This window comes from Gavialis gangeticus, unplaced genomic scaffold (genome assembly GCF_001723915.1).
Source record: "Gavialis gangeticus isolate Ggan-Ray unplaced genomic scaffold, GavGan_comp1, whole genome shotgun sequence".
NCBI classification, from domain to species: domain Eukaryota; kingdom Metazoa; phylum Chordata; order Crocodylia; family Gavialidae; genus Gavialis; species Gavialis gangeticus.
In genome coordinates this window covers 13,028,310-13,055,423 of record NW_017729019.1, presented here as the reverse complement: position 1 = coordinate 13,055,423, position 27,114 = coordinate 13,028,310, and the positions used below count along the sequence as shown (strand labels likewise).

The 27,114-nt window shown below is 46.3% G+C and overlaps 1 protein-coding gene across 1 annotated transcript in view; it reads right to left on the bottom strand.

Annotated features, from left to right (window-relative positions):
• MAGI3 (membrane associated guanylate kinase, WW and PDZ domain containing 3) overlaps positions 1–27,114 on the bottom strand; it is a gene marked incomplete at its 5' end in the record, with an annotated part of 192,708 nt that overhangs the window by 17,939 nt on the left and 147,655 nt on the right. Inside the window, 9 exons of the mRNA XM_019513754.1 lie at positions 2,388–2,576; positions 4,198–4,390; positions 7,587–7,678; positions 9,557–9,713; positions 12,543–12,574; positions 14,831–15,430; positions 19,849–20,037; positions 22,301–22,395; positions 26,788–26,845. Of these exons, the coding sequence (XP_019369299.1) occupies positions 2,388–2,576; positions 4,198–4,390; positions 7,587–7,678; positions 9,557–9,713; positions 12,543–12,574; positions 14,831–15,430; positions 19,849–20,037; positions 22,301–22,395; positions 26,788–26,845 (1,605 nt within the window). The remainder of the gene's footprint in view (positions 1–2,387; positions 2,577–4,197; positions 4,391–7,586; positions 7,679–9,556; positions 9,714–12,542; positions 12,575–14,830; positions 15,431–19,848; positions 20,038–22,300; positions 22,396–26,787; positions 26,846–27,114) is intronic.

Below are 27,114 nucleotides of genomic sequence, written 5' to 3'. Positions count from 1 at the left end.
TCTTCCCAGCTTGCTTCGTTGGAAGGGGAGACGAGGCATAAGGAGAGGTGTGCAACATTAAATACTCAGCAAGATTATCAGCTGGCATTTCAAGGCATGACAGCAAGTCCCAAACCTTTGAGGGCTGTCACCAGGTTGAGATTAAATTACCATTCAGCTTGTAATTAAGGAGCTAACCATTGCCTGTTACCTGCTCGACAAGAGCGGACACGGATGCTCTTTAGCTTTTACCTCCATATTAAGGTTTAATTACATTTTCTTTCATCTCTTCTCCCATCGTGTAAAGATCTATGTTTTTAATATCGTTTATACACACAAGAGGTATCTGTGGAGGAAAAATGCTACATGGCTGTTACTGAATTACCTGGCATAAATATTCCAGCTTTGCATCAACGCCATGGGTTCATTTTAAATGGTGACAGGAAAGTCCCTGTGTGCGGCACACTGATGTACCAATGCTGCTTATTTACAAGCCTGAGAAGCAGCCCAGGACTGCTACCCAAGCCACCCCAAGGTTGAAATAGGGCTTCAATTATCTTCTGCTATTCCCCATAAAGACTACTGCAAGCTGCAACAGCAAGTGACTGGAGGAATTTCAAGCTGGGTTTCTGACAAGACTGCTCTGTGTGATACAGTGTCCGGATTATGTGGGTAGAGTTCCTCCAATTTTTTAACAACTGCATTTCTGCAATATTATCTGGCTGACTAGGCAGCACAAAACCAACCTATCGAGCTGCTTTTTCCACACAGGGCACAAGCACCCGCACGGCATCAGAAGGTGACAGCTCCGGGCTCAAGTGTTACCATAGCAACTGCTTTTATGAGACGGAAGTCGGCGTCCCTGCGCACCGACCCAGCCCCGCCGCGGTAACGCACAGCTCTGCGGGCTCTCGCCCCGTCACAGCTGTGGGGACAGGGAGCTTTCCACCACGTTTGTTCTGAACTTCATTAAACAAAAGGCACGGTCCCGTCAGGGCCCAGACTTCACCCCCGCTCTAAACGAGCGTCGCGTAGACCCAGCAGAATGACTGCAGAAGGGGTTGCTGAGACACAGCTCCACTTGTGCTCTGCTGTTTTTAACCGCATTATAAAATGAAGCAAAGGGAAGGCAGAGTGAAAGGACTGGGTCAAAAGGGGAGAGGTCCCTTTGCACTCATGCACATGTGAAAAGACAGAGACGCCTGAGCCCCGGGCGAGCCTGCCAAGCTGGCTAACGGTGCTTCTGCATCACCCGGGACAGCACTGCTGAGAGCCCCCCACTCCCTCAGACTGAGGAGACCCCCTCCGTCTCTCCAGATCTCACTAGCGGGATCAATCCCAGCCAGCGGCTTCAGTCCTGTTGAGCTGTGACTACCCGGTATCAGCTACGTGTGGCGTGCGAGAGGCTGGCGCTGCTGTCGACGGAGGACACGTTTAACCCTCTCTGCTTGCACAGCCCTGGGACTCTGGCAGCTGTGCTGACACACGGGGCAGAACATGCCTGATGCTGTGCAACGGGTATCTCTTTGTAAGGCCCCTGGGGCGAGGGGCTGCAGACCCTGCCATTAGCTGGGCTGGATTTCAGAGGCTCCCCTCAAATAGCTGCTCTCACTCATTTCTGCTTACAATGTGCCCTCTTGTTTTCGCTTTTAACCTGGATTGCTCTGCTTTGCATCTTAGCACCCAGGCCTTCACCAGAACCCAGAGACCTGCTGCATCGATCGCTACTGTGCTTTTAACATGTCTCTTGCAGAGCCAGAACGACTCCCAGTGATAGCAGCTTTGCTACATTTCTCCACATACAGACTGCTGAGAAAGCCAGGGTCCTCCACAGTGAGCTACTTGCCCTCATGGAGCAAGCCAAACTAAGCTTGGGGCACGAGATTTGCCTATGAATTAATAACTCACCAGCGGATCTAATCTACTGGCACCAATCTCAGGAGAGTGCTAGATCTGTGGGCATGTGTGTACACTGTCCTACATGCTTTGACCCAACGTGGGCACTTCCCGTGTTCTGAACACTATAACCCCACAAGGATGCGTGCATCTCAGTCCCTTCCCTGTACTGGTTAGGAATGATTCCTCCTCCCCCTCAGGTGTTATATAAGCACAACCTGCAACACAGTCTACAAAGGCGAGGAAGCACATTCACTTCTGCAAGTCAGACAGACCTAGCCTTCAGCCTGTGAAGCTGTAAACAGCACGTCCTGGGTGAAACAGGTCTGCACCACACAAGCTGCTAAACAGGGAAGATGACCGTTATCCAGAGACAGCAGAATCTCTCGAATCCATGGCCCTGAACGCCCCTGGCAGGAACCACAAGGCAGGAACTGAGTTAAACCAGCTCCTCTGCCCCAGACAGGCCCAGTGGTGCAGACGACAATGCCACACAGGGATTGTGCTCTTACCGCCAGGAGGTGGTTTGTTTTTCGAGGTAAGGATGACAAAGCCAAAGCCTTCATTCTCCTTCCGCTGCAGCCGGACATCATAGACCTCTGGGGATGGCCGACTTGTGATCTCCGTCCGATTCAATCGGGGGGACCCATTCTGCGTGGCGCTGGGTGGCTGCGACTCCTCCTCTTCCAGCTGCTTTTCTCCTACAAAAGGAAGAGCCACGGCCAGAGGTGTGATCACGAGCACTGCCAATGGACTGGGTAACTGCAAGGAGCTCAGTAACAGGCTCAGGAAGCACCTTTCTGTCTGGGACTGCATAGGCAGGTTACTACTAATGCAACCGAGCAGAGATGGCGGTGAAACTTTGGAAGACTAACCCACACATTCAGCCTGGCCGTGAGAGAAGGGCCTGCATGCGAGATGGGAGACAGCACTGCCTGCCAGCTCCACCCAGTAACCTGGAACAGGGCCGTGGTTGTACGGCACACCTGACGTCCTGGAGACTTTCCTCGCTGAGGCCTTCTCACCTCCTGGATGCACTAAGCATGAGGCCTTACAGCAGAGATCCAGCCGCAAGGCAGAGCTCTCGCAGGTCTCGCTGCAGAAGGCTAAGGGTTTACTCCAAAGGAGCTTGAAGTGTACGGCCAGCAGCACGGCACAGCACATGCGTAAGCATCAGCTCATTAAGACCCATTTAATGCTCTCCCAGAAATGGGAAGTGAGGAAGGCACACATAACACCTGCAGTCGACATGCAGATACAGGAGGGTGTGGATACTGTGGCATAGCAGCAGCCTGACTGGAGCAACCAGCCGCTCCTGGCTTGGCTGCTTTCCTTGCTGCGTCCAGCGGCACCACAACACAGATTGGTTTCTACATGTCAGCGGCCATACAAAGGCACATAAGCCATGCGGGAGGTATGGTGAATGAGATGGCAGGAATGCAGCGTGTCAGGGACAGGACTGGGATGTGAATTCAGGACCTTCTGGACTCCCAGCCCAGGGTCAGCCCAGGAGGGTGGCCTCTCAGGCTGTCTCATGAAGACGGGTGGCAGTCCACACTGCCACCCATCTTCATGAGACAGCCTGAGAGGCTGTGCTTTCCATTCTACAACGGCTATAAAAGAATGGCTTGGGCATCCATGGCTGACTGGTGTCACTGACAGGCAGCAGCATCTACCATTTGGAATGGGGACTGTGGCCACCACGAGTGCTGGGGTTCAGCCCTAACTCTGTCACTGATGTGGTTGGTGACATGTCAGCCAATGTCAAACTTCCTGTGCCTTGGTTTCCATATCTATCCATCCCATGGCTCTTCTACTTCCTGCAGAACACACCACTGAGTTTCTTATTAATTTCTGCATTTAATGAAACCAACACCTATAATTTTGGGTGCACTGAGACCACTGGGTTTTCCAGTGCAAGCAGAGCTCAGAACGCAGCACACTGCAATGCAGAAAGCAGGTGTGTGTTGCTGCCTGAAGCTAACAGGCCCCAAATGGCCATAACACCCATTGCTCATAAAGTGACTCTGGATCCTTCAGTGAAAATTACAGGCCAGCACCGCGGAGCCCTTTGCAGCCAAGGGGAACAGTTGGGCACCTCATTTACAGCCTCTTCCCACGCAGAGCCCTTCTCACTCAATTCCCCTGCTTGTCCAGGAGTGACAGTGACAGCCTGAGTTTAGAAGGTCACTACTTCCTTCCCACCACACTCCTCTACAGCTATGCATGGGAGCAGAAAGGCTCAGCACAAGGCATCCCGGGCCAGGCTGCCAGACTGGCAAATGCATCGCAACTGGCTCTGCTCCCAGCATGTGCACATACCGCCAAAAAAGATCTTCCTCCGGACAGTAAGTAGCACTTGGCCGTTCCGTGCAGCACTGGTCATCAAGTCCAAGACCTGCTTGTGCGACTTCCCTTTGATGGGGATGCCATCGATGCACATGAGCTCATCTGCAGCTCGGAGTCTTCCGTCTTTCTCTGCTGCCCCCAGCGGGATGATGGCTCCAATATATATCTGGCAACAAAGCACAATCAGCACACGTGGGCTTTGAAACATGAACACAGCAGAACAGTTCAGGCTTACAGTTAATCAGGCATCTCCTAAAAACAAGGACGTTTTGCAGGCCTTCCTGGGAGAAAAATGCTTTCCCCATCTAATTAATTACAGCAGAAACAGGCAGAAGCCACAACAGCTGGGATCATTTGCATGTGCAGAAATGATCATACTGTAACCGTCTGGGACATCTACTAGCCATACTTATTGTTCACCATATTTTAAAGTTTGCTTTTATTACTCAAATTTTAGTCATCTAATGAAGTGTCAATGCCCTGTGAGTGGGTCAAGAGCTGTCTTTGTACATTTATCTGCTAAATAATTGTCTTGCTGTTGATCCTATTCATGCACTATGTATTTGTTATTGGTACCAAAAAAATGTGCAAATCACCAAAAGCAAATGCCTCTGTTCAATCAACACAGCAAAGACGTTATCTTTGCTGAGACAGGTCGGAGGCAGGGGGAGTAAAAGCACAGAAAAGTACCTAAGTGCCACAGTGGAAAGCTGCTTAGACGGACACATGCACAGAACCACACACAGGTGCTGGGCACCTAAGCCTGAATTCAGACACTGGCAGCCCTCAGTCCCCTGCCCTTTCACCCCAAGCAAACACCATCTAAATGCAAAGCAGAGCAGGAGACGCAGCATTTTGCATGCTAGAAACAACGCTCAGTTTAAATGCAAGATCAAGAACTATTACAGGCAGCAGGTGTCTAAGGTTAAACAGCAGAGAGCAGAGTCATCCAAACTCTTGCAATGCACTCGGGGCCCTGCTCAAGCTGTTACCAACACAGCTGTTGTTGCTATAGCAACGCAATGGTAAAATGCAATAAAAATGGTAAAATTGTGTATTTCTTGTAGCAAAGACACACAGCCTGCTCTTCCCTCAATGCCCGCAGGAAAACAACCTGGCTGTGGATCATGCATGCAAATAGAGACGGCACCTCCTTTTATCCTCCACCCAGATGACCATCTCTCAGTGCCTCTCCTGGAAGCTTCAGCACGTCTCGGGCAGGAGCCATCACTACCATATGGCCTGGGACCAAATTCTGCCTTTTTGGGTGAATCTGCACTTGGGAAGTGAGAAATGGGGTGGACTCCTAAAGCCAGGTGTGCTGTGAGCAGGCACCTCCTGGTCTGCTTCTGTGCTAGCCCCTGTGCCCGGAGTGTCAGGCCTTCTCGAGCAGAAGCCGCTGACTGAGCCACACTGTGACAGTGCTGGAAACCAGGGCTGGAAACCCTTGTTTCAGGGGTGACTCTGAACCCCAGCTGACTTCCTGCCTCCAGCAGAGAAATGGCCAGCTGCCATCATGCTTTCTTCCACTCACAGAGGTGGCGGTCCAAATACGAAACAGCCCCCGAAGTCCACGCGCAGGGCTGCCCCACCCTCAGCAGGCTCCTGGCTCACTCTTCTTCCACACACTCCACATTTTGAGCAGATGAGAAATGAGAAGCAAGTGCACAGCCGGGCCGGGGACAGGCCCCCGTGTCCCTGTAGGGAATGTGCCAGGGCTTGCTTGGGATTGCAGAGGGCTGGGGGCTGCGAGGAGGGGCCGTTCTGTGCCAGCCAGAACCCCGCACCCCCGAGCTGCAAGAGGCAGGGCTTGTGCGCTGATCTGCCACTTCCCTGGCAGCACAGTGGAGACCCCTAGGGAGGGCCCCTACTCTTTATATGCACCAGGTTAGCAGAGGAGACACCAAGGCTGCTGCTTCAGTCACGAGGACAGGTTGTGCCACTTCTCAGATGCATTTAACTTCTTGTGCTACCGAGCCCCGCTGCAAGACACGGCAGCAGAGGCAGTGCGGAGTGCCAAGGTGACTCTCCCGGGGTGGGCGGAGGGTTCCTTCAGTCATCTAGCATCTAGCTAAATTGCTGGGAAGGGTTAAGTAGCACTGCCAGAGGGTGTCGGTGCTGATCCCATTAACAGAATCAGGTGCAAAGACCTGGTGCCAACATCATCTTTTAGAGCATTCCCAGGACAGAGCACGTACAGAAAACAAGGGCCTGGATTACACCCCTCATGGAGACCCTGTTGCTACCAAGACTCTGGGCAAACAGTAAAAGAGCAGGAGCCCGAGGGACTGCTGTCCACCAGCAAGAGGGAAGGAAGGCAGGCACTCAGCTGCTTCATCTCCTCCTCCCTTTGCAGTTCAGTCGGTGCTCAGCTGACGCCGTCCCGCTGCCCTGGTCTCGCACAACATACACCAAGGACCTTCGCACCCAGTCATCTCCCTGAGACGGCAGCAGCCGGATCCACCCCACCACCGTCACTGGGACCGCGGCCCTGGAAACCTGGGGTGGCCGAGCGCTAGGCGGGGCACACTCCCACCAAGAACCTGCTACGTGGAGGGCTAAGGGGTCTCGCTGTCTCACACCCGGGTGTGTTCATCCAGGGGGCCCCTTTCCCCTTTTATTCCCATGATTCCCGCAAGGAGAATCCCAGTCATGGTCCAGAAAGCCTCCACGTGCTGCCTTCGGCGACTGATCAGTGAACACATGGGCAGGACAATTAATCTGTGCGCCAAGTATTTTTACTGCTCACACCAGTGCAGCTGCAACATCCAGTGACTCAAGTACTTCTGGCGATTTTCTTTTCATGCTAGAAAATGGGGCTTTCTTCCTTTTTTTGGAGCTTGAGTCTCACAATGCCTCTTCCAGTACAGACAAGTTACCTCAGCTAAAGCCCCTCTCTCTGTGGAGGGCAGCCGCTGAACTGGCTCCTTCTCCCTTCCACAAGTCTACAAGGCTGGTCACGGCTTGAATATTCCACATGAGAAGTGACTTTGCAGCTTTTGTGGCATGGAAACACATGAGATATTGCCCCAAGTTATTGTGAACAAATGTTTTCCCTCATCATTTCCCAAGGATCACTCGAGCATGCCAATCCCTCCAGGATCCTTGAAGACTGGGTCAAACCATCCTTGCCTTCCAGTCTCATAATTGGCCATCAACTGCCCATCAGCGACCCTCCATAGCGTCTGAAGCAGCACACACACATCCTGGACCTGCTCAGCGCACAAGCGGCAAACCCATACCCTGTTGAGATGGGCGTGGAAATAAATAAAACCTAGCCACTAAACAGGGAGAACGCAGCTTTTCACGACTGACAGCACAGACTGACAAAGTCAAAGAAACAGGTGAGTTAATGCACTTACTGGCTGGTCAGGTCCGTCTCCCCCAAGCACCCGGAAGCCAAAACCAGATTCCTGTTTCCGAAGGAAAACATCCAAATCCTTTGTGTTTGGAGCTAAGACAAAATAATATAAAAGTGCATAATTTGTTACATTTATTAAGAGAGGTAAATAGGGGCTTATACTTTATTTAGTCAGAGCAGTCATGCAGGCGGTCCTAAGCTGGCAGCTTTCTGTAGACACAACACGCTGATTAGAATGAAAGAGCAAGAAACAGCAAGTCCTCAGTTAAGTGCTCTTAAAACGTGTGATGAGGATGTATTAAAAACAGCTGCAAATGTCATTATTTGTTCCATTAGCATCTCACAGGGAACAAATCCCTTTCTCTCATGGTGCTTGAATGTTGGGCCAGGACTGCAGGGTGCTCTACAGTACGTCAGAAAGGCCTGTATTCAGCAAGTACTTGAACTGCCTATTTTATTACAACCTTTTAGAATGAGAGCAGTTTGGAGCTGGACAGCCCCTCAAATTAGTGCTACAAAAGCTGGGTGGAGTCCACCTCTCGTCATTTCAGACAGGGTGGGATGCAATGGAGATGTGACTTTCTTATCATACGGTCCATTCAAATGGCATCACTTTGAATATGCTAAATTATGGATTTGCCTAGGTTTGTTTTATTCTGCTCCAGGGTTGTTGCATGATCGCTTGGTTTCAGTGGAGAAATAATGGGATTTTTTTTTTTTTTTTTTTTTTTAACTGTAATAGTAGTTTTGTTATGTTGCAACTGCACATAAATCTTGCCTGTAGCTGAAGTCAATTCAAATATCAGCAAAATGCTCCTTAAACTTATAAAGTATCCTAACTGGGCTGTTCTATTACTGATGCTTGTATTTGCAAAATTATAAAAAAGTGCTGATAGCAAGAATGGAAATTAAACAGTCTAATAAAATCTTGATGGCAGTTACATAACACAACTAGGTCAACAGCAGCAAAGCGGGCTGCTGCTTTCCTATTTCATGGATGAAATCTATTGCTGGGCAATGTGTTCGTGGGGGAGAATGTTAATGCTATTTACACTTAAGTCAGCTCTACCGAGATGAAGCCGAGGGAGGCAGCAGTGCATCGAGTGGAGATGATGCACAGATGTGCCAGGCTGCAGGCCATCTGCCTTGAAGGAGGAAGCTGTGTTTGCTTGCACTGCATCTGCAATGTTTGGGCCTTACCCAGAACCAACCTTTTAGACGAACACTGCCGACACCATTAGCAGCAGGTTTACAGCATTTTCATTGAATGCCTTACGTGTGGCTGAGATGCCATATTAGGGAGCACGTTAGCCTACAGGGGAAATTCACAGGTCACAAGTTCCCCGAGGACCAAGCCTCTTGGGGACACTTCACTGACCTTCCCCTTCCACGCTGCCGCCACAGAACCCCTCTGCTTAATGACTATAAAATCCTACTCGCAATCATTCACTGATGGGGGCACTTGAACCCCTACCATTTCCAGAGGGAGGGTCTATGTAAGGTGGCACACCTGCAGGACAAATGGCTTTTGTTCATCCAGTGTACACCCTCACATTGAAATACCACAGCAAAGCACTAACATATATTTACACCTGCTTTCATTAACTGATCATCAGTCTTCATTAGTAAATAGCCAGAGTGCTGGGCTGTGATGTTAAATGAAAGGTTTAAGCAATTACTCAATCACTGGTCTTTTCATCTCCTGCTCTTCCTGAATGCACCCCGAGGTGCATCAGTGTAATGACTTGTGTCTGTACATGGACAAGAGCAACTGACTACTAGAGCAAGGCACCTGGCAGAAGAACACCAACAGATTTTCCTTTTGTGGAAATCACCCACAGTTCCCTAACTGCTGTACATGAGACCCCTTGAATATGCATTGCCAATATTTTTACTTAGCAAATGAAATCAAGAAAATATCCGTGTATTGCTGTGCTATTGCACGTTCCCCTATGAAGTCCATGTACTTACGCTTGTCTTCAAATATGGTCTTAGACTTTAGGTAGACTTCAGAAGGGTCTAGTTTTGGAGAGCCTGACCGTACAGCAGCGGGTGGGAAAGGCATCGGCTGCGGAACGGCATCACTGATGACTTCCAAGCTTCCCAAGTTCTCCTGCTTATCTGTCTTCTGAAACCAAAAGGAGCAGAATCCACAGTTGAAAGTGGAAATCCACTGTCAGGTCAAAAGTGGTGCCTGAACTGGGTTAGCAGGTGTGTACGAGCAGTACAGAGGAAAGACCCCTAGAGACAGCTGCAATGCCTGGCACACCAGAGTAATCTGCTCTGATCCAGCCCAGTCTTTTGAAGCAAGAGATCCATTCCCTACACGACAGGCCTCTGCTGCACCTGTTCAGGACCTGGAGACACAGCGGGCGGTGGCTTAGGCCCACAGCGTGAGCAAGTCTGTGTAACTCTGTGTTTCTAGACTGCCCTATAAACAAGCACTTAGTCTTCAGAATCAAACCATGTTATTTCTAACCTGTCAGGATTGCTCTGACTCTTCCAAGTAAAAGGAAATCTCTGTGGATTCAAATCTTCATTTCTAAGCTTTATGTAGCATGACTTCAAATGCTTGCTTTGGGCTGAAACCCAGCGTGGAAAGTCCTCATGCAGCAATGTGCATGTTTAATATGAACAACACTGGAACAAATTTAGGTCTGCCCTTTTGAGAGCACAAGTAAGACCCCCCAAGGGTTTAGAAGTTTGACACTTTTTGCACGTTTATAAACCCAAGACCTTGCTCTTTTCTAACTGAATTAGCTCATGGTGCAGATTGAAGCCACTGAGCATCAGGTTTTGTCTAGGGAAGCTGTTACTGCACACGGCTGCACTGTCGTTTCCCGGGTATTTTTAGCAGGCTCACACAACGCGTGTTGGTGCAGCAGCCACGCTGACATGACTGATGCATTCTGAAGCAGCACAGCTTTAGTCAGTGAATTTTTAGCAGCTATATTTCTTCTTACAAGTCAAGATCTGCAACTTTCCACAGAATAGGCTGTTTCAAATGCGAAGAGTTACCATGCTTACATTATCCCACAGCCCTGGCTTCGGCTTGGAAATGCATTACCGTACTTGCTCAGTTTGACTATGGCCAAGGAAGAATTTACTCCTATACTGAGGAAATGGACTTTGCTAAACTGCAGCGAACTGCGATGCACACATGTTCTTCTTGAAGAAATTACTCAATTCCTAAAGTCTTTCTTTCTATTAGAAAGGCACAGATGGACTGCAACAAAACCTATGCCTAAAAACAGTCTCTTATAATACAATATATATATAGATCTCAACCAACCACCTTTATTTTTTTAACCTCAGGCGCACTTAATCAATGTAGACTTTTCTTTCCAGCAAGTCAAATTTAAATCAAAGATACTCCTAGGGGTCTGATCTTTCCCAGAAATGACGCTGTCAGAATACTGAGACATGACAACTAAGAGATCGTATTTATTGCCCACTTTAACACTTGGTGCTAATGGTGCTTAAGAAGGGAATGCTGAGCTGTTTGGTTTTTTGAGGTTTCTTACCATCAATATAATATTCTCCCACAGAGATGAAATATAAACTTTCAGAAGGAAACTCTAAAGACCCGATATAGGTAATTAGCAACAGAATAATGAAACAGTGTGTTTTTCCTTGTAATACCCATTCTGGAAGACTTTGCACAGGCAAATTAATGCATCAGCCAGACAGAGCTGGATATTGGATTTAAATAGGAAACACTTTAATAAAAAATAATCATTGCAGATGGCCGCAGGGACTGAGATCGGGGTTCTGAAACTGGAATAAGGCATACACACGAGGTGATATCAAATCAAATCCATATTTTTTTTTAAAAGGACAGGATCTGGGGTGGGGTGCTGTTTCCTGAATCGTGGTCATGAAGGGAACAGTTGCAGGGTGGTGTTTACCTGATGGCCAAAAACACGACCTGTCCCTTCACAACCAAGGTCTTCGAACTTGTCTGCTCTTCCCCGCAACACTAATCCTGGCCGTGGCTTCTGCTTTGGAATATGATGCACAAGGGACTTGGTCCCTCCTGGAAGGGACAGTTTCAGTAGAGCAGCATCCCAAGCTTTGTGTAGCCTGGTGGTTTGGACCCGAAGGAATGGGGAACCAGAAGGAAAGAAAGAGGACATGCACAGGGAGGAAGAGGAAGACCAGCTCTCCAGTTTTCTTAGCTGCTGGTGAGACAGTAGAGCAGCTGGAAGGGCAGGCTCTTTAAAAAATATTAATCGTCATTTAGTATCAGGGTTAATTGTTCAAATGAGGGAGCAGGCTTAGGAAGGAGCATGCAGCCCCACAGTGTTTGAGAACCACAGCTCCTGAGGGGGCTCCTCAGCATGCACAGGGCGACTGTGCTTCCTGGCTTGTTATCTTCTTGCTATTTCTTAGCATCTTCTAGCTACCACAGTCAGGTTATCTGCGCTTTTAGACAGGACACATAGGGCAGCATCCCTCCCCGTTGCCAGAGCTGTGGAGCTGTATCATGTCTCAGACGGAAGGAGTGCAGATCGTGACCCTCGGACTGATCTCACTTGCTGCCACAAGCCCAAGAGAGCGGCAGCAGACACGCTGGAGATGCCACGTGACTAAAGAGACTGCAGCATTTTGAAAAAAAAAATTATCCTTGCACCAATGCAAAGATAATAAACACCACCTTGATCTAAGCAGTTTGCAAAATCCGCAGCAAACTGTACCTGGACTAACAGCCACAGGCAGCTTTGGGACAGCTCTGTGCACCCTGCAAAAATCAGCCATGCTTGTCTGGCACTTGGAGGGGGGGCTGTGCCTGAATATGCACCAGCTGGAGGACAAAAAGGGATGGGGAAGGGCTTCCACATCAAGCAGGCCCTGGGGATTTATGAGCTCGTTTGCAACTGAAAAATCCATCCTCTCAACCAGCAACAAGTGCAGTAAATATTACCGTCATCATCACCCAGACAACATCAATACTCACCACTTTGGCAGCTTTAGTAGGTGATGGGGGACCTAAAAAAAAAAACAGAGGAAAATATCTGAATACGAGATGTAAGCTTGGGCATTAGAAACCAAGGCTGCTTTATGCTGCACAGATCTGAAACACTCAGCTCCTATTCTTCTGACCACTGCTCCCTCGCCCTCCGCAATACAGTTTAAGGTTTGCAATAGGTTCCAATATTCCTTTAAGACTTTAAGCAAATATTTACTTGGCCAACAACGCTGCCTGGCAGAAGGCCCCTAAACAGTAACTAACAGCACTGTGCTGAAACCCCACGCATTTCTCCTGCTGCCAGATACTGAGAGTCCAGGCTGGAGACGGGAGCACTCAGGCAGCTACAGCTTGGTTTGCCGGCAGCAGGAAGGGGCTCCGAGGAAGTTCGCTTTGCTCAGCAAACCAGAGGTAGTTGGCGACAAGACTCGGCCATGCTGAAGCCTGGCAGGCACGCATTAACAAAGGGCAGTGGCGATATGAAGTCAGGCTTGCTCTTGGAGGGCCTGACCAGGGTCCATCGTTTACTTCCTGAGTTTGGAACCAGGCCTTGCCAATTCGGTTCCTTTCCCTCGACAGCTGCATTACTGCGCACCAGGCATGCGTGTTTCTGCATCTAACCCAAGCGTCACTTTTCCAGAGTTGGCAGACAGTGTCCCAGCCAATGCTACCGGTGCTTCATGGGAGGTGCAAGTGCTAACAGCAACGGTGCGGTCTCTCAGCACAGAGCACTTGTGTCGCCAGCCCATCTGCCCGGTCCAGAAAGCGCTCGCACCAAACCAAGAGTCTGGCTCAGGCCCTTTTTTTCCTCAGGGCTCAGCATGCCATTCAAACACAAGACAAAGCTGGTGCCTGAGCAAAGCAGGCAGCAATGCCACAAAATCCCCTTGCACCTTTGTGCCACAAGGCCTATCACGGGAGACAGCTTCAGAACTGTAGCTTCCTTCTCCCACCCCAAATAATCTCAACCCTTTATGGGAATCATCTGACCCCTCCCAGCTGAGCCTGATACTTGAGCCAGCTGGCTCTTGAAAAGCCAGCTGATCATCTAGGCTTTTTCCATGAGCTACTGCTAGCGCAGAAGGAGCCAGAGCTGAGCTGAGTTCTCCCTTCCCAGCACTTAAAAAAAGATGACTTTTCACTTGATTCTGCCTCAGCACAGAGAAGATGCAACTTTAGCTGGTCTCCTGCATCCAATATAGAGCGCATCGGATAACAGGCGATCAGTATTGAACAGAGGGAAACTCATCAAGGAAGTAGGCTTGTGGTAAGCCCTGGGATAAATCGCTAACTCCAGTATTTCAGTTTATTCAGATGTGGGGAGCAAAAAGGTTAATGTAGGAGTCATCATTATGGATAATGAAGTATTCTGAAGTGCTTGGAAAAACGGGCTTTTATAAATGCTGAGTATGACTACCGTTACCATCTTGCAGATGTCTTCAGAAGGGATTATTAGTTTGTGGGTTGGGATTACATGATTACATGGTGCACACAGCTGACAACCACTCTGGCGACCTCCAGTAACACAGCCTGTGCCCGTTTCCTTTTGTCCCAGCAACAAAAAGGGGAGATAACATCCACAAGGTATCTGATACTAATGAAAAAACAATATCCTAAGTAGAAGGTCACTACTAATATTACCAATCTAAATATTTTCAGGCATTAAACAGAAAGATATAAAAATTGGGAGAAAATTGAGTTGCGGAGAATACCAGCGAGCTCATTAATAGCCAGGAAGCCGAAAAGAAAGGATCCTCTAGCATGGATGAGACTGTACCTTCTGGCAAAAGCACACTAATTACCAGCTAGTCTATGGGGAAAGGAGACATTTTGATCTGCAATGAAGGGCAATTAGGGATATAAATATATGCAAAAATGAAAGTTTTTCAAAGATTTCCAGATGGCCAGGCCCATTGCATTTCACAAGCCACTGCTTCTTCAGGAGCCCTCCCGGCACCTGGGTTCATCTGCCCTGTACAGACAGTGCTGCCGAAATCCCCCCCGAAAGGGAAAACAGCTCCATCCCTTATCATCAGGTCACCTCTGCCAAAGCGCCAGGATAGACGGTGCATTCAACAGCAGCTCACAATCAAACCTCCGGACTCACATACAACTGATGACAGGCTCAAGGCCAAGGGCACTTGGAGCAAGGTGGAGAACCAACTTTACTGCTGCCATTCCTAAGGCTCCCAAGGCAGTGGTTAGATGACCGCAATAAAAAGGCCCATGTTTTGGGGCAAGTAAATGATCACAGGTCTACTCACACTTTTACCCACCTCCTCTTACGATAAGCAGTGGCACCTCTGCTCCCACCGGGAACTGCTTCAGGACCTCCACAACCTGCAGGTGTGTCAAACTCTGCACGTTCTGATGGCAAATCTCTTTGATCACATCTCCCTTCTGGAGGCCCTGGCACCACTGACTGTCTAAAATCATCTTCACCTTTTGCCCCGTGGGACTGTCTGCAATCGCAAACCCAAATCCTTTAGGGCCCTTGACCAGAGGAATGGTGACGAGCTCCGGCTGAGAACCCCCTGACGAAGCTACTGAGACCCTCTGCTCATTTGGGTCCATGGTAGGGCCGTTCACACGACCATTGGCCAAAGTATGACCTGGTTTCCCGTTCTGGTCCAAAACAACTGTTCCTGGTATCAGATCTTGGCTGGTGACACATACTTCTCCTGGCTGGCCGTTGATGACAGGTGTAGCCGTAACAATGTCCACAACAGGGTCTTCGTTGTCATCGGGAAGAGGGTAACCTCGACACAAAGTCATGTTGACATACTGGTTGACAGGAACTAGCTGAAACATCTGGACAACATCTGCATGGGTATGGCCAAGGACGCAGCTGCCATTTATGTCTACAATGACATCACCTGTTATAAAAGGGAATGCAAAAGCATTAAAAGCTAGAAGCTAAACAATGTACCACACCTGCTTTTCCACCTATGTTGAGGCTCAGAGTGAAGAACAGACCGCCCACGCAAAACGAAAGGCAGGAGATTATGGAGTATCATTTCAACTAGGAGTGAACAAGGGTTATGCCATACTCTCTTGGCCATATGCTCAAAGAAGGGCAGGATTTCCTCTTTGCATTTTCTCTGTATTCCATCTTGGGGAAGGACACACCGTTCCAAATGCACCGTTTAATCTGCAGCAGATTTAAAGAATGACACTCTATGGCTTCAGAAGAGGAAACAGGGCCCAAAGCATCCTAAGCAGATGTCTTGTGCTTTAATTCACATTACACAGCATTCTCAAGTCAATCCACAATAAATCAGATTTTCTTTCTGGCTTCTATATTTTTCAGACTGGCTGTACTTTTTCTAAACTAAGCTCTTACGTAAACATACAAGCCCTTTTGTAAATCTCTGTATTTTATGTGTTTCCACTGTTACTACTGAAATACACGGTTAACTGAGCATATGAAATAGCACCAGATACCAGATCTTGAATGTTTATTCACTATGCTAGACCAAGGGGCGCAGGGAAACCCCTCCCAGGGACCAAAGCAACTGGCCAGCCACTTAGGCCTGTATATTTATAAATAGTAATGCTTAGGTTAGATTAACTAGAATATGAGGAGGCATACTCCTCTCCACTTGAAGATTTCAATACATATCAGATGTACCCAAAGAACCTTGTCTACAATAGCACTAGGGCATTATCTTCATTTTCACATTTGGGGGGGGAACATGAAATGAAACAGAAAGTATCCTGCCAAGCTCCAAGCACAGGTCAGCAGCAGAGCCAGGAAATTAGGGGCTTCTTGTTGTTGTTCCTAACTGAGTAAGGAGGAGCATCCAATAAGCTGAGTAAGGAAAAGCATCTTTATGCAGGTTGTATAATACATTTAACTGCTCTCACGTTAAAGGGTGTTCTCGCCTCCCATACTTCCCTGCTTGCCAGTTTGTGTAGACTTGTTTGTTTATTCCTGCTGCTGGCTGATTGTCATTTCTAACGCTTGGCATTTTGCTTTTGGCAGTCACAGCACACCCCAGGCTGCAAATTCACTCCCAGGCAGAGCAAATACACTGCTCTTAGTTTCCACACAGGCAAGGAGTGGAGTCCAGTCAATAAATGAGACAGAGCAAGTTTTAAATCTTTTGAAGCTGCTTATGTCAGACATTTGTAGAGAGCATTTATTTTGCAGAGCTTTACAAGTAGAAGTAGAGCTAAAATATGGACCCTTTATTTATGAGTGTGAATAGAAACAATAAAGGCTCCAGGAAACTTTTCAGTAAAACTACTTTGCAGCTAAATGCTTGCTACAATAGGTTCCTTTATGTCTTGGTATTTTAAAATAAGACATAAAACTCAAAAAAATGAAGGAAAAAGCAACCCAGCCAACATAAGACCAAGTCAGATGCTTTCTACTGCTCTGATCGAAGCACATTAAATACGCAAGAATAATATGCAATGCCACATACGCCTACTGTTATGTCATGTGAGATTAAGATACACTAGAATCTAAAATTAGAAAATCCTGAAAGAACGAGGAGCAGCTGTGACTTATCCGACTCGGAAACTGGAAAAGGAGTGGGTAGAAAAATCAAGAATTGAAACAGAAGCTTTGTTAGACTTGCAGTCACCAACATACATTTAAACAACAATTTATACATGCACATTTGAAAGGAAAAGGCTGGTTTCTAATACTTTTGTTTTCTCCTTATGGTCCCTCACAAAATTATTCTTTTCCTTTCTGTTACTTGCTAACCCCTATGCACAGAAGCTGGGAATGGAAAGCTCATTCTGGATGAATTACTTCTGCTTCCTGCGGAGGATTTACTATGGGCTGCTTAGGAGCGCCGCGCTTCTGGGGTCATTCCTGAGACTTGGGTTACTGGCTGCAGATTTTAGTTTGCCTGCCACAGAAGAGTCAGGCATCAAACATTTAGGTAGAACCAGCTCTCCTTGGCTAAACGAAACCCCAGTAACGATAGGAAGTCTCTAAACCACCACAAGGACAACAGAGGTCAAACTGAACCTCTGAAGTGGTAGACAGGGTACTGATATCCACTACAATGACTGGTTGGAAGCACACCAAGACTTCTATGCTGATTTCCCAACAACCTCATCATCAAATGCTAGGTAAAAAATACTGCTCCTTTATTCAGCTGGGATGCCCGTAACACTACAGCTCTTAGTTCACAAGAACCCCTGGCACAGTGCTGGGCACATTAAAGACATGCAGATGCACACAATCCTCGCAAATACTGCAGGGTGCTATCCCCACATGCAGGAAGTGCTTGCTAAGCCACTTGAAATGCAGCAGAGCACCGTGTGTGATCAGCCAGAACCACAAGCCTTTATTGCACATGCTGTGCAGAAACTGCTCTCATCAGAAGTGTTGCTGAATTGTGCTACACGCACAGTCCCTGCTGGACCCCTGCCTCGCCAGGGCTGGTTAGGAATAACCGACAGGTAGCACTTGTGCCATGTAGCTCACCAGCCATGCGTGGAACTATTAACAAAGGGAAGGCCACCGAGACAGCAAAGTCGCTTTGCTAGAGTGTAGGCATTGCTTCCAAACACTCAGCAAAAGCCCTCGCCTGCCCATTTAGAGCCTCCAAGATGGGAGTGTCACTCTGCTATGAAAATGAAATGTGGTCTGTGGTCTTGCATTTCAGGTAGCAGCAGCACAGGGGATGTACTTTTCTGGGCCAGGGGACAATGCTGTCTTTGGGGAATCAAGGACCAGCTGTGAATGATTAGAATGGGACTGGTAGTCTCGCCCCGTCTCCCAGGGGCTGGCAGTCTCTGCCATGGACCCAGTGGATGACCCCGGCTAAATGGTTTCGCTTCTCTCTTCTGTTCAAACAGGTGGGGACAAAACAAACAAAGAACCTGATGATGCATGAAATGCGCAAAAATTTCAAGACAAAAAATGCAGCAGAAACAAGGGGCTGTCCCACAACGTTAAATGTGTCTGGTTGGGGTTTTTGCTTTGTTTCTTAACACTGAGAACTACTTGGGGCAGTTCTGGCAACCTGGTAAACTTGAACAGCAGTTCACAGTGAGCAGCAGCGGTGTGAAGCTGGTCCCTCATTGACCAAGCCTCCTGAGGTCAGCATCAACAGGCTGAGGCTCAAAGGCCAGGCACAATTAGTAGAAAGAGCGACGGCTCCAGCCGATGGCAGTCACTGGGTATCTGAATCTGCTCAAGCCTCTTCCAACAAACAAGTGTAAAACTAGATTCTTAAGAAAACAGGTCACTGCTAGAGGAAAAACTGATGTCCTGGTGCCAACTGGATCTTTCACACATGCTCTTTCCCTAAGGCCATTACAATTTTGTGCAGGAAATGGAAAGCTTAGAAAGCATTAATGCATTAAAATGAGAAAAACTGTGCATTCAATACAAGGTAGAACACCACATCTTATTTAGAGACCAGACTCTACAGGAACCGTAAGCAAGTGTAGAGGTGTAGAAAGTCAACATGCACAAATCAATCTGTGTATAGTCGACGTTGAAGCAAATCAAACTGATACCAAACAGAGGCAGGGTCACGCTGACACCTCAGCAGTGACAGAGGCAACTTATATATGAGAGTAAGAACTACAGAAAGCAAACCAGAACAGTTTAAGAAGCCAGCTCAATATGATGTTAAAGCCATCCGAGGAAACAGGAAAACTGCTTTAGATCCATTTCGATGGATAGCACTTAAATTGATCTTGGGAATGCTATAATACTAAACACCATCTCAACATCCAGAACCTGGACCCTGTTCAATCTCAAAAAAGATAACAGCACAAATTCAGCTCTTAAGTGGCACCAGTTTTATTAGTAACAGCTAAATAACCAGGCAGGGCTCACAGAACAAACCCTGTAAAGGGCAACTGGTATCTGTGCCAAGCTACTGAAGCTAGGTTTTACCTTTGGATTGCTTCACACAGGTCAAAGGATGATTACAACACAATATTTGCGCCTTCTGACTCCCACTGTACCTTGCTCTGCTGCACCCGCCTGAGAATGGTGTTTGATTAGGCCATCTGCTGCCTGGGGCTCAGGCGGACACTATCTGTGACAGCAGTATTCTGTAACGTGTACCTGAATATCTGCAGTACACCGAGCCAATGAACTCTCCAGAAATGTCCTAAACTTGGATCTATATTAAAACATTTACTGTTATTCCATGTCAGGGCTTCAGACATTGATTTATGGTCTGATAAAGTAGAGTGCTGGGGACCTGCTTCACAATGAATGCCCGTGGATGGAATCACTGGACTCCCCAGGGCCCCCCTCTCTTTGCCAAGCAACAGGGATGAAATGAAGTGTAGAGAAATGTAAAGTCACCTGGTGCCATCTTCCCATCCTGTGCAGCAGGTCCATCTTTCAGCACATTCTTCACTTGCAAGAACTCATCAGGTCTGTCCCCACCAATGATCGTAAAGCCAAATCCCATAGCACTTTTCTTCAACGATGTCCGTATGAGAGCTCCTGTGAGCTGGGCTGGGTCTCTAGTGAAGGCGGACTTGTCTGGTTCTGCACAAAAACAATTCCACACACTGTCAACAGCAATGCTGCTAGGAAGTGACCCTGCTAGTAAATGCAGGCAGCTACAGCAAATACCAAACAAGGTGACTGTGAATGCACGTTGGGTTGTGAAACAGAGTGGGGTGCAACGGGGTGTTCTAACGTTGAACTAAACCCCTCCTGCAATTTCTGAATTATTCGAGTGAAAAACACTACGCTTCCTGTAACAAATCCAACACTGTTTTGAAATGGTGGCCGGCTAAAGCCAGTGGAGAAATTCTGTGCCATTGCTTGCGTTAAAAACATACTTTTGATTTGTTTGGAGCAAGTGAGAATTGCATGCTGAAGAACACAGCAATCCCTCCAAAGCACATCCGCATTCCCTCAAGCATGGCATGTGTACACAGATGACCACAGGAATACTGGAGGTAATTACATTCGGTTTTACATACTCAAATATAGGGCAACCCTTGCAGCACCCTGTGGAGTAGGCCATGATCAGCAACTCCAACCAACAGCTAGGTTACAGGAACAGGGAGGTTCGATCTTTCGGGCAGGTCACAAAGCGGCCAGTCGCAGAGCTGAAGCTTTCACCCCCCACATCCCCCAAGCTGTAGCTTATGGATATTTGAGCTGCAGAAGACAACAGGCTTCAAGATGTTTTATGCTGCTTAAGAAGCCTTGAGGTCTCAGGTCAATTCCAACTGCAAAAACCACTCCAAATCCCCCACACTTTGGAGGACAATGAATGGACTGGTCAGTGGCAGGATGAGCTTGTACTGCCATAGACTTCTCAGACTCCATACTTACCATCACACAACGTACACACAGAGCTGCTTATCCCATCCACAGTACTAGCAGGCACTAGCAGAGTTGACCAAATGCAGCCTGTCAAGTCTACTGTTTTCTAAATGATGACTGCCAGGTACAAACTGACTAGTGTCTACTGTACGGCCAGTAAGCTAGCCTGCAAAAAGCTACCAACTTCAATTTAAGTAGCATTAAGTTTGCAGAATTAAGCATCCAAAATGACAGTAATGTTAATTTTTTTTAAATCACAGTATTGTAGAAAAATGTAGGGCTGGAAGGACCTCAGGAAGTCATGTAATCCAAGCCCTGCAGAATCAGGTCAAAGCAGAATCAGACCTGTCTCAACAGCCCCAAAGCGCTCACCATGCACTTACAGACTTCCAATTATAGCGATTCTGCAGCCTCTCTCAGTAACTTGTGCTAGCACTTAATGACTCTCATGACTTAGATACTTTAATATCCAAGTGAGCTCCCCTTGTAATTTAGGACCACTGCTTCTTGTCCTGTTCCACGTGGACACACAGAGTTCATCATCATCCTCTTCATAATCACCCTTTATTTATATGAAGACTCTTATCAAATCCCTTCCCATATCCTCCTTTTCTCCGGACTAAATAACCTCAGTTCTTCTAACCTTTCTTCATAAGTCATATTTCTTAGACCTCTAATATTTTTCTTGCTTCCTGCTGGACGTTTTAATTTGCCCATGCCTTTTGTGAAGTACGATGCCCAGATCTGGACAGGGTATGTGTAAGGTGAAACCTTACCCAAGCTGAATAGAGTGAAGAATCACTTCTTGAGACTTGCAACCCCTCTGCTAATACTGGCCAATATATGCTATTGGCTTTTTTTTAGAGGGTTTTTTTTTTCTTTTTTTCTACAATAGCACACTGAGCTGTGTTCAGTTTGCGGTTTGCCACAACCCCAGGTCCTTTTTGGAGTACAGCAGCCTCACCTCCTCTCTCTCAATGTACACTGTGCATTTGACTGGTCTGTCCCAGCTGTCCTCAGCCTACTACAGTTCAACAGGCAAATTTAGGAAGGGTGTATTTGATTCCACCCACTGTATGATTAACGAAGATACTGAACAGTACCAGACCCAGGACGGACCCTTGGGGAGATCCACTGGAGACCTTCTCTCAGGTAGGCATCATGCTATGGATGACTCCTCTTGAGAATGATAATGCGGAAGTTATGCGGCCACTTTACAGTAGTTTCACTTGGATTGTATTTCCTTAGTTTAACCTTTGTAGTCCTGATATCAAAGCACATTGGTGTAGTGAAACTGTTATTCTGCTAGTGATCAGGATCACAAAATGCTACCGTGAATATTTACATTAGTGTCAAAAAGACAACAGAGAGGTCTACGCAAATTGACACAGGCATAAAACTTCATGCTCGAGACTGCTTTCCATGTACTTTACAGCAAACAGTGGTGAAGAGCAGCTCTCTCAAATAATACCTGGTTTAGAATGGCCAACGTCAGTCTGTCCTAGCTGTTTTTTCCTTTTGGCTTCCAACACTGGATTTTCAAACTGGGTTTTCTGGTTAATGTGACTGTAAAATACACAAATGTTATGTTAGAATTTCAGCATTAAAAGTATTATGCCAGTTATTTTTTTTATCCTGATGCTTTGATTTACTTTTCAAAGCCCTTGAGTTTTTAGTTCCTATAAGATGCCTGTAGAAGCAAAGTCAGTCATGTTCTTATACTTCAAGAGCCTTTACATCATGTATTTCAGCCAAGAGACATGCTATTCAGTAAATTCCATTTTCTTTTACAAAAGTTTTGAGTTGGATGCATTTTAATATGGAATGCAGAAAACAGAAAGACACAACTGTAAGAGCCCAGCTAAGTCAGGTCTTAAAGCTTCTTGGGAGCATGGGATTATTGTTTGTCTGTAGATGGGATGAACCCAAACTCAAACCTGCACACAACAGTTCAAGCAATGGCAGCATCCAATTTGCTTTCAATTGACTGTGTGAGCATTAACTGCTTTGCACAGTTAACAAGAAGACAAGGATATGCAATCTCAGCAGTGCACGCCTGCCTTCCTCTTGATTCAGCTGCAGCTTGCAGTTCTTGAGAAGATTAATCAAGCTTCCAGACAGAGTTTCTGAAGAGTCCCATTATGTGGGATCTCCCTGCTCATTACCAGCTTAGCATGGTTCTGGCTTTTCTGGGGGGCAGGGAAAGTGAAGGAATGGAAGTCTATACCTTTAACTACACATTCAGAAAAATTAACACCTATGAGCATAAACTAAGAATTGCAAAATTATCAACTTTCCTAGTATATTATTGTAGGTACTGCCAGGTAATAAAAAGTGTAAATTTAGATTCTGTAGAAGTAAAAATGGACAGTCACTTCAAGTAACTACGCTGCAATAACAATGAACACACATTACTTAAATTAATCAGTTCACACATTTTAAATGAAGCCTCCCCTTGCAGAACTTGCACTCCACATATCCCAGTGCTAGGGCAGATCACTAGAAAATGAGACTGATTTGATATGGACCGGTCAAATCTCTGTCCAAAGCTGAAAGAAGCACAAAAACCAAACTGCACAAATGATGAAAAGCAAATTAGATTTGAGTTTGGTTCGTCAAAGAAGCCGGAGGAAAGTTAAATTTAGTGGGATTTGGACACCTCACTCCCTCAGATGTCTTTGAAAATCCCAGCCTTGTAGTTCTTTCAGTATTAAGAACTTGATCCACACTTGGTTATTGGTTATTCATATACAGGGCCTGTGTGCGCGCATCCAAGGACAGAATTTCACCTTCAGGTCTCATTATAAAGGTAAGTACCTTAAAATAAGTGTTTTTTAGACACTGGTGTCCATTTAATGGGAGATCTGTAATTTATGTCTGGCAATAACTGGAGCTGAATACAAGCTCTTCCTTTTGCCAAATTGCTATTCTGTGCTTTTGTCTCTCCACGCCAGAAAATGGTGAACATGCTTTGACAATCATTTCACAGCCTCCTGGGCAGGACCCGTGTTTTACCTTGAAGTCTTCCCCTTCATTAACCATCCATTATGACTTGCATTACCTACACACAACATACATTAAAGCCTTTAATTCCCACTACCTTTGAAGAGCAGTTTCTTTAAAACATACAGGATAAAAATGTAAAGTGAACAGTAATATATTAAGAAAGCTGTCAGACTGGATCCCATAAGCCCCCACCCCCTTAGGTACAGGTCAATGCTGTTGTATCCATTCACAAAGGGTTGTAAAGGGACAGAGAGGTTATGCGACTTGACCGAGGTCGCTCCATGCAGCAGTTCCAGAAGAACAAAAGCCACAAGTGCTGGTCAGTCACCTCGTAGCCTCTTCCCAACGACGTGTTCACAAAGCACCCGTTCTCGAGACCCAGCGGCAGCTGTGAGCAGAGAACGGCTGACCTTCTGCTTTATTCTTGTTCCAAACAAATAGGGGAGGAGGAAATAACCCATTTTGGGTCCAGCCTTTGCCTCCGGTAGGTCCCTAAGAACAAAGAGGCCTCCTACCTGGCTTTTAATTTCTGAAGCCATTCTGGTCCCAGGTGGGATCAGCTACATGGGTTACTTCTGAGCTGGCTGGAATAATTTGAGCATTTCTTCTGCCTAATGACTTTTAAAGGGGATCAAAAAGGCCGGCCAGTTCCCCATTCCTGCTTCAAGAACAAGAGTGCTCAGAGGCTGTGCTTAGAAAGCAAAACAAATATATGTGCTTGAGTGAGTTTTCTTTCTAAACAGAAAGAAAAAGGGTTTCAGAAGATCAAGTAGCTAACCCTGGTAACTTCACTCCAGATAACTTCAGCAGCATGGCGGACTGCAGTAATGTTTGTTCCACTTCTCCTGTAAAGCTTTCAGAGAACCTTTGACAAAGACATTTCTTAAACCAGAGACTCTTCTGCAGCAATGATTAAAAAAACTAGCTCATGTACAGGAGCTGGTGCAATGAAGCAGCATTATTTTGGCTTCTTGCTGCACACGTTATTCAGAATGCCGGTAGATGTTTTAAATTTTCCAGCCGATCATACTACTTGCATGCCACTTATTTGCTGCTGAATTTGGCAAGGAAATCAGTTTGGACAGGTAAGATACACATGCAGCCATCTCCAAGTAATTTCCAAGCAGCATTTGGAGAAGAGCATCAGTGATGGTGGATTATCAATTTCTGATTTCACAACTGAAGATTATCTGAAAAATAACTTTTTCAGTCCTTTCCATTTGAAATGCTGAAGGACTTTTAATGCAGCATAAGACACCCAGGAATGCAAAAGCCCTTATAAACACAAAAAAACCCAATCTGGGCTTAGCTTGCGATCATATTTTTTTGTTGCTTTTCTTCCTCAGCCATACTAAAGCATTTTTAAAAGACTTTTAACAACAAAAGACATCATAACTTAGCAAAAAGTTTTTAGATTAGCCTCACAAAGCAAAAGATCATTTTTGCCTGTAGATACTCCTGAACGAGGCACAGCAGAGGAAAAACTGCATTTCAGGTTTTTCCAAAAATGGCGTTTCTCACCAATTTTCATGCTCTCTTTTGGCTGAATTGTTTGCCTCAGCAGATCAACTATTTCTGCCTATGAAATATGAACTCTGAAGGAAACTGTGCAGTTTTGCCTTGGGTTGTGTTTTGTAGCACAGTTCTCAGGTGTCAGGATATTTCCCCCTTTGGTTCCTTGTTCAGGATGCAGTCATCCAGTTTTCCCTTATTCCCCGGGAGACTGCCTATCACGCTAGAATAGGCAAGAGGAGCAGTTATGTCAAGTTCATATAAGAGGAGAGGTAATCAGCTAAGATTTACTTCCCAAGCAAAGAAATCCAATACAGCAGCTTCCTCCAAAACACAAATCCCTAAATTATTCCTTCAGCTGACAAAGGCCACCGTACACAATGCTAACCTTGTTAAAATCAGGATTAAGCACATAAATACGTAACAGCAGGTGTGAGTCTTTTCTACCCTGCATGTGAATGAATGCAGAACTCCGGTTATGTCCCTTTTTTCTGATTTTCATCCATAAAGATTTGAGCATGCCAAAAGATGATGTGGAACTAATTCCAGAAAACCCAATTACTGACCCATTACGAGTTAGTGAAGCAAATGATTTCTCTTTAGGCACTGGGAATATTGTGGCTCAACAACAACTGCTTTATGAAGCAGCAAAATACGGAACTAGGAAGGTTGGGGGTCGCATTGACTTCTAGCAACTACAATTCTATAGACATTGTCGTGTTACTCTGAAGGGTCAGAAATCTGTGCTGACTCAAGTCTGATTCTTCCTTTTAATCAAAGATATTCATCCTCAATCTCAATTTTTCAGTCAGGCTCCTTCACAAGTCAGAAACACTGATGGGTGTCGCTGCCAGTAGCAATAAGAAGCCATATGCATTGGCAAGTAAAAGCTCTATGAAACAACCATTCAAGTAGTAGACCTTTACCTTCACCACTAATTCACCTCTGAGAATTATTATGCTAATGACTCAAAACTAGAGCAGCCTGGGAATAAAGCTATCTACTAGTATGCTGCACTCAGCATTATAAACTGTAAGAGAGTCACCCATCTGGACAGTCATTAAGTTACTGCTGTAATAAACCACTGTATTTGTTATAAAAGCAAAAGGCACATGACTTTTTGTGGGCAGAAGCAAAGTGGACCCAACTGCTGCACAGGCTGTTCTGTGGTTCTCAGTCCATTGCTAGTGTTAACTACTATGGCTGTTACTTGCTTCCGCCCATCTGGAAGATCTATGGATGCGCATCATCGTGCACATCAGTGCTTAAGCATGGGGCACAATTTACTCGTGGCCTCCAGAATTGGCCCTTATTTTACACTGGATCTGTACAGCCCTTAAACAAGATGCATGCCAATTTACATTTATTACATATCAACTGTTTCACTGTTCTCTGCTAAATGCGATGACTATCAAATGAATAATTACTGTAGGCACTTACTCAACATAGTACGTTCCATACTGAGGGTCTTCTATTTTCTCCCAACCATAAGGCAGTTCTGTAATTAGAACAGAAGAATGAACAAAATTCTGCACTATAATGGAAAAGCATTTGAGAATGTCAGAGTTCACGTGGAGAAACGAGTGGAGAGATTATGGATCGACTGTGCCGGAAATATAAATGCAATTTATGTCTTCCGGGTTTCTTTAAATGTTTGAGACTGGCCTGTCTGATGAGCAGAGTGCTTGCATTCCCAGAGGGAAATCGCTTCCTATAACTCAGTGGTTCATCAGAGGGGAGACAGATATTTTTTTAAAAACTGTTTTA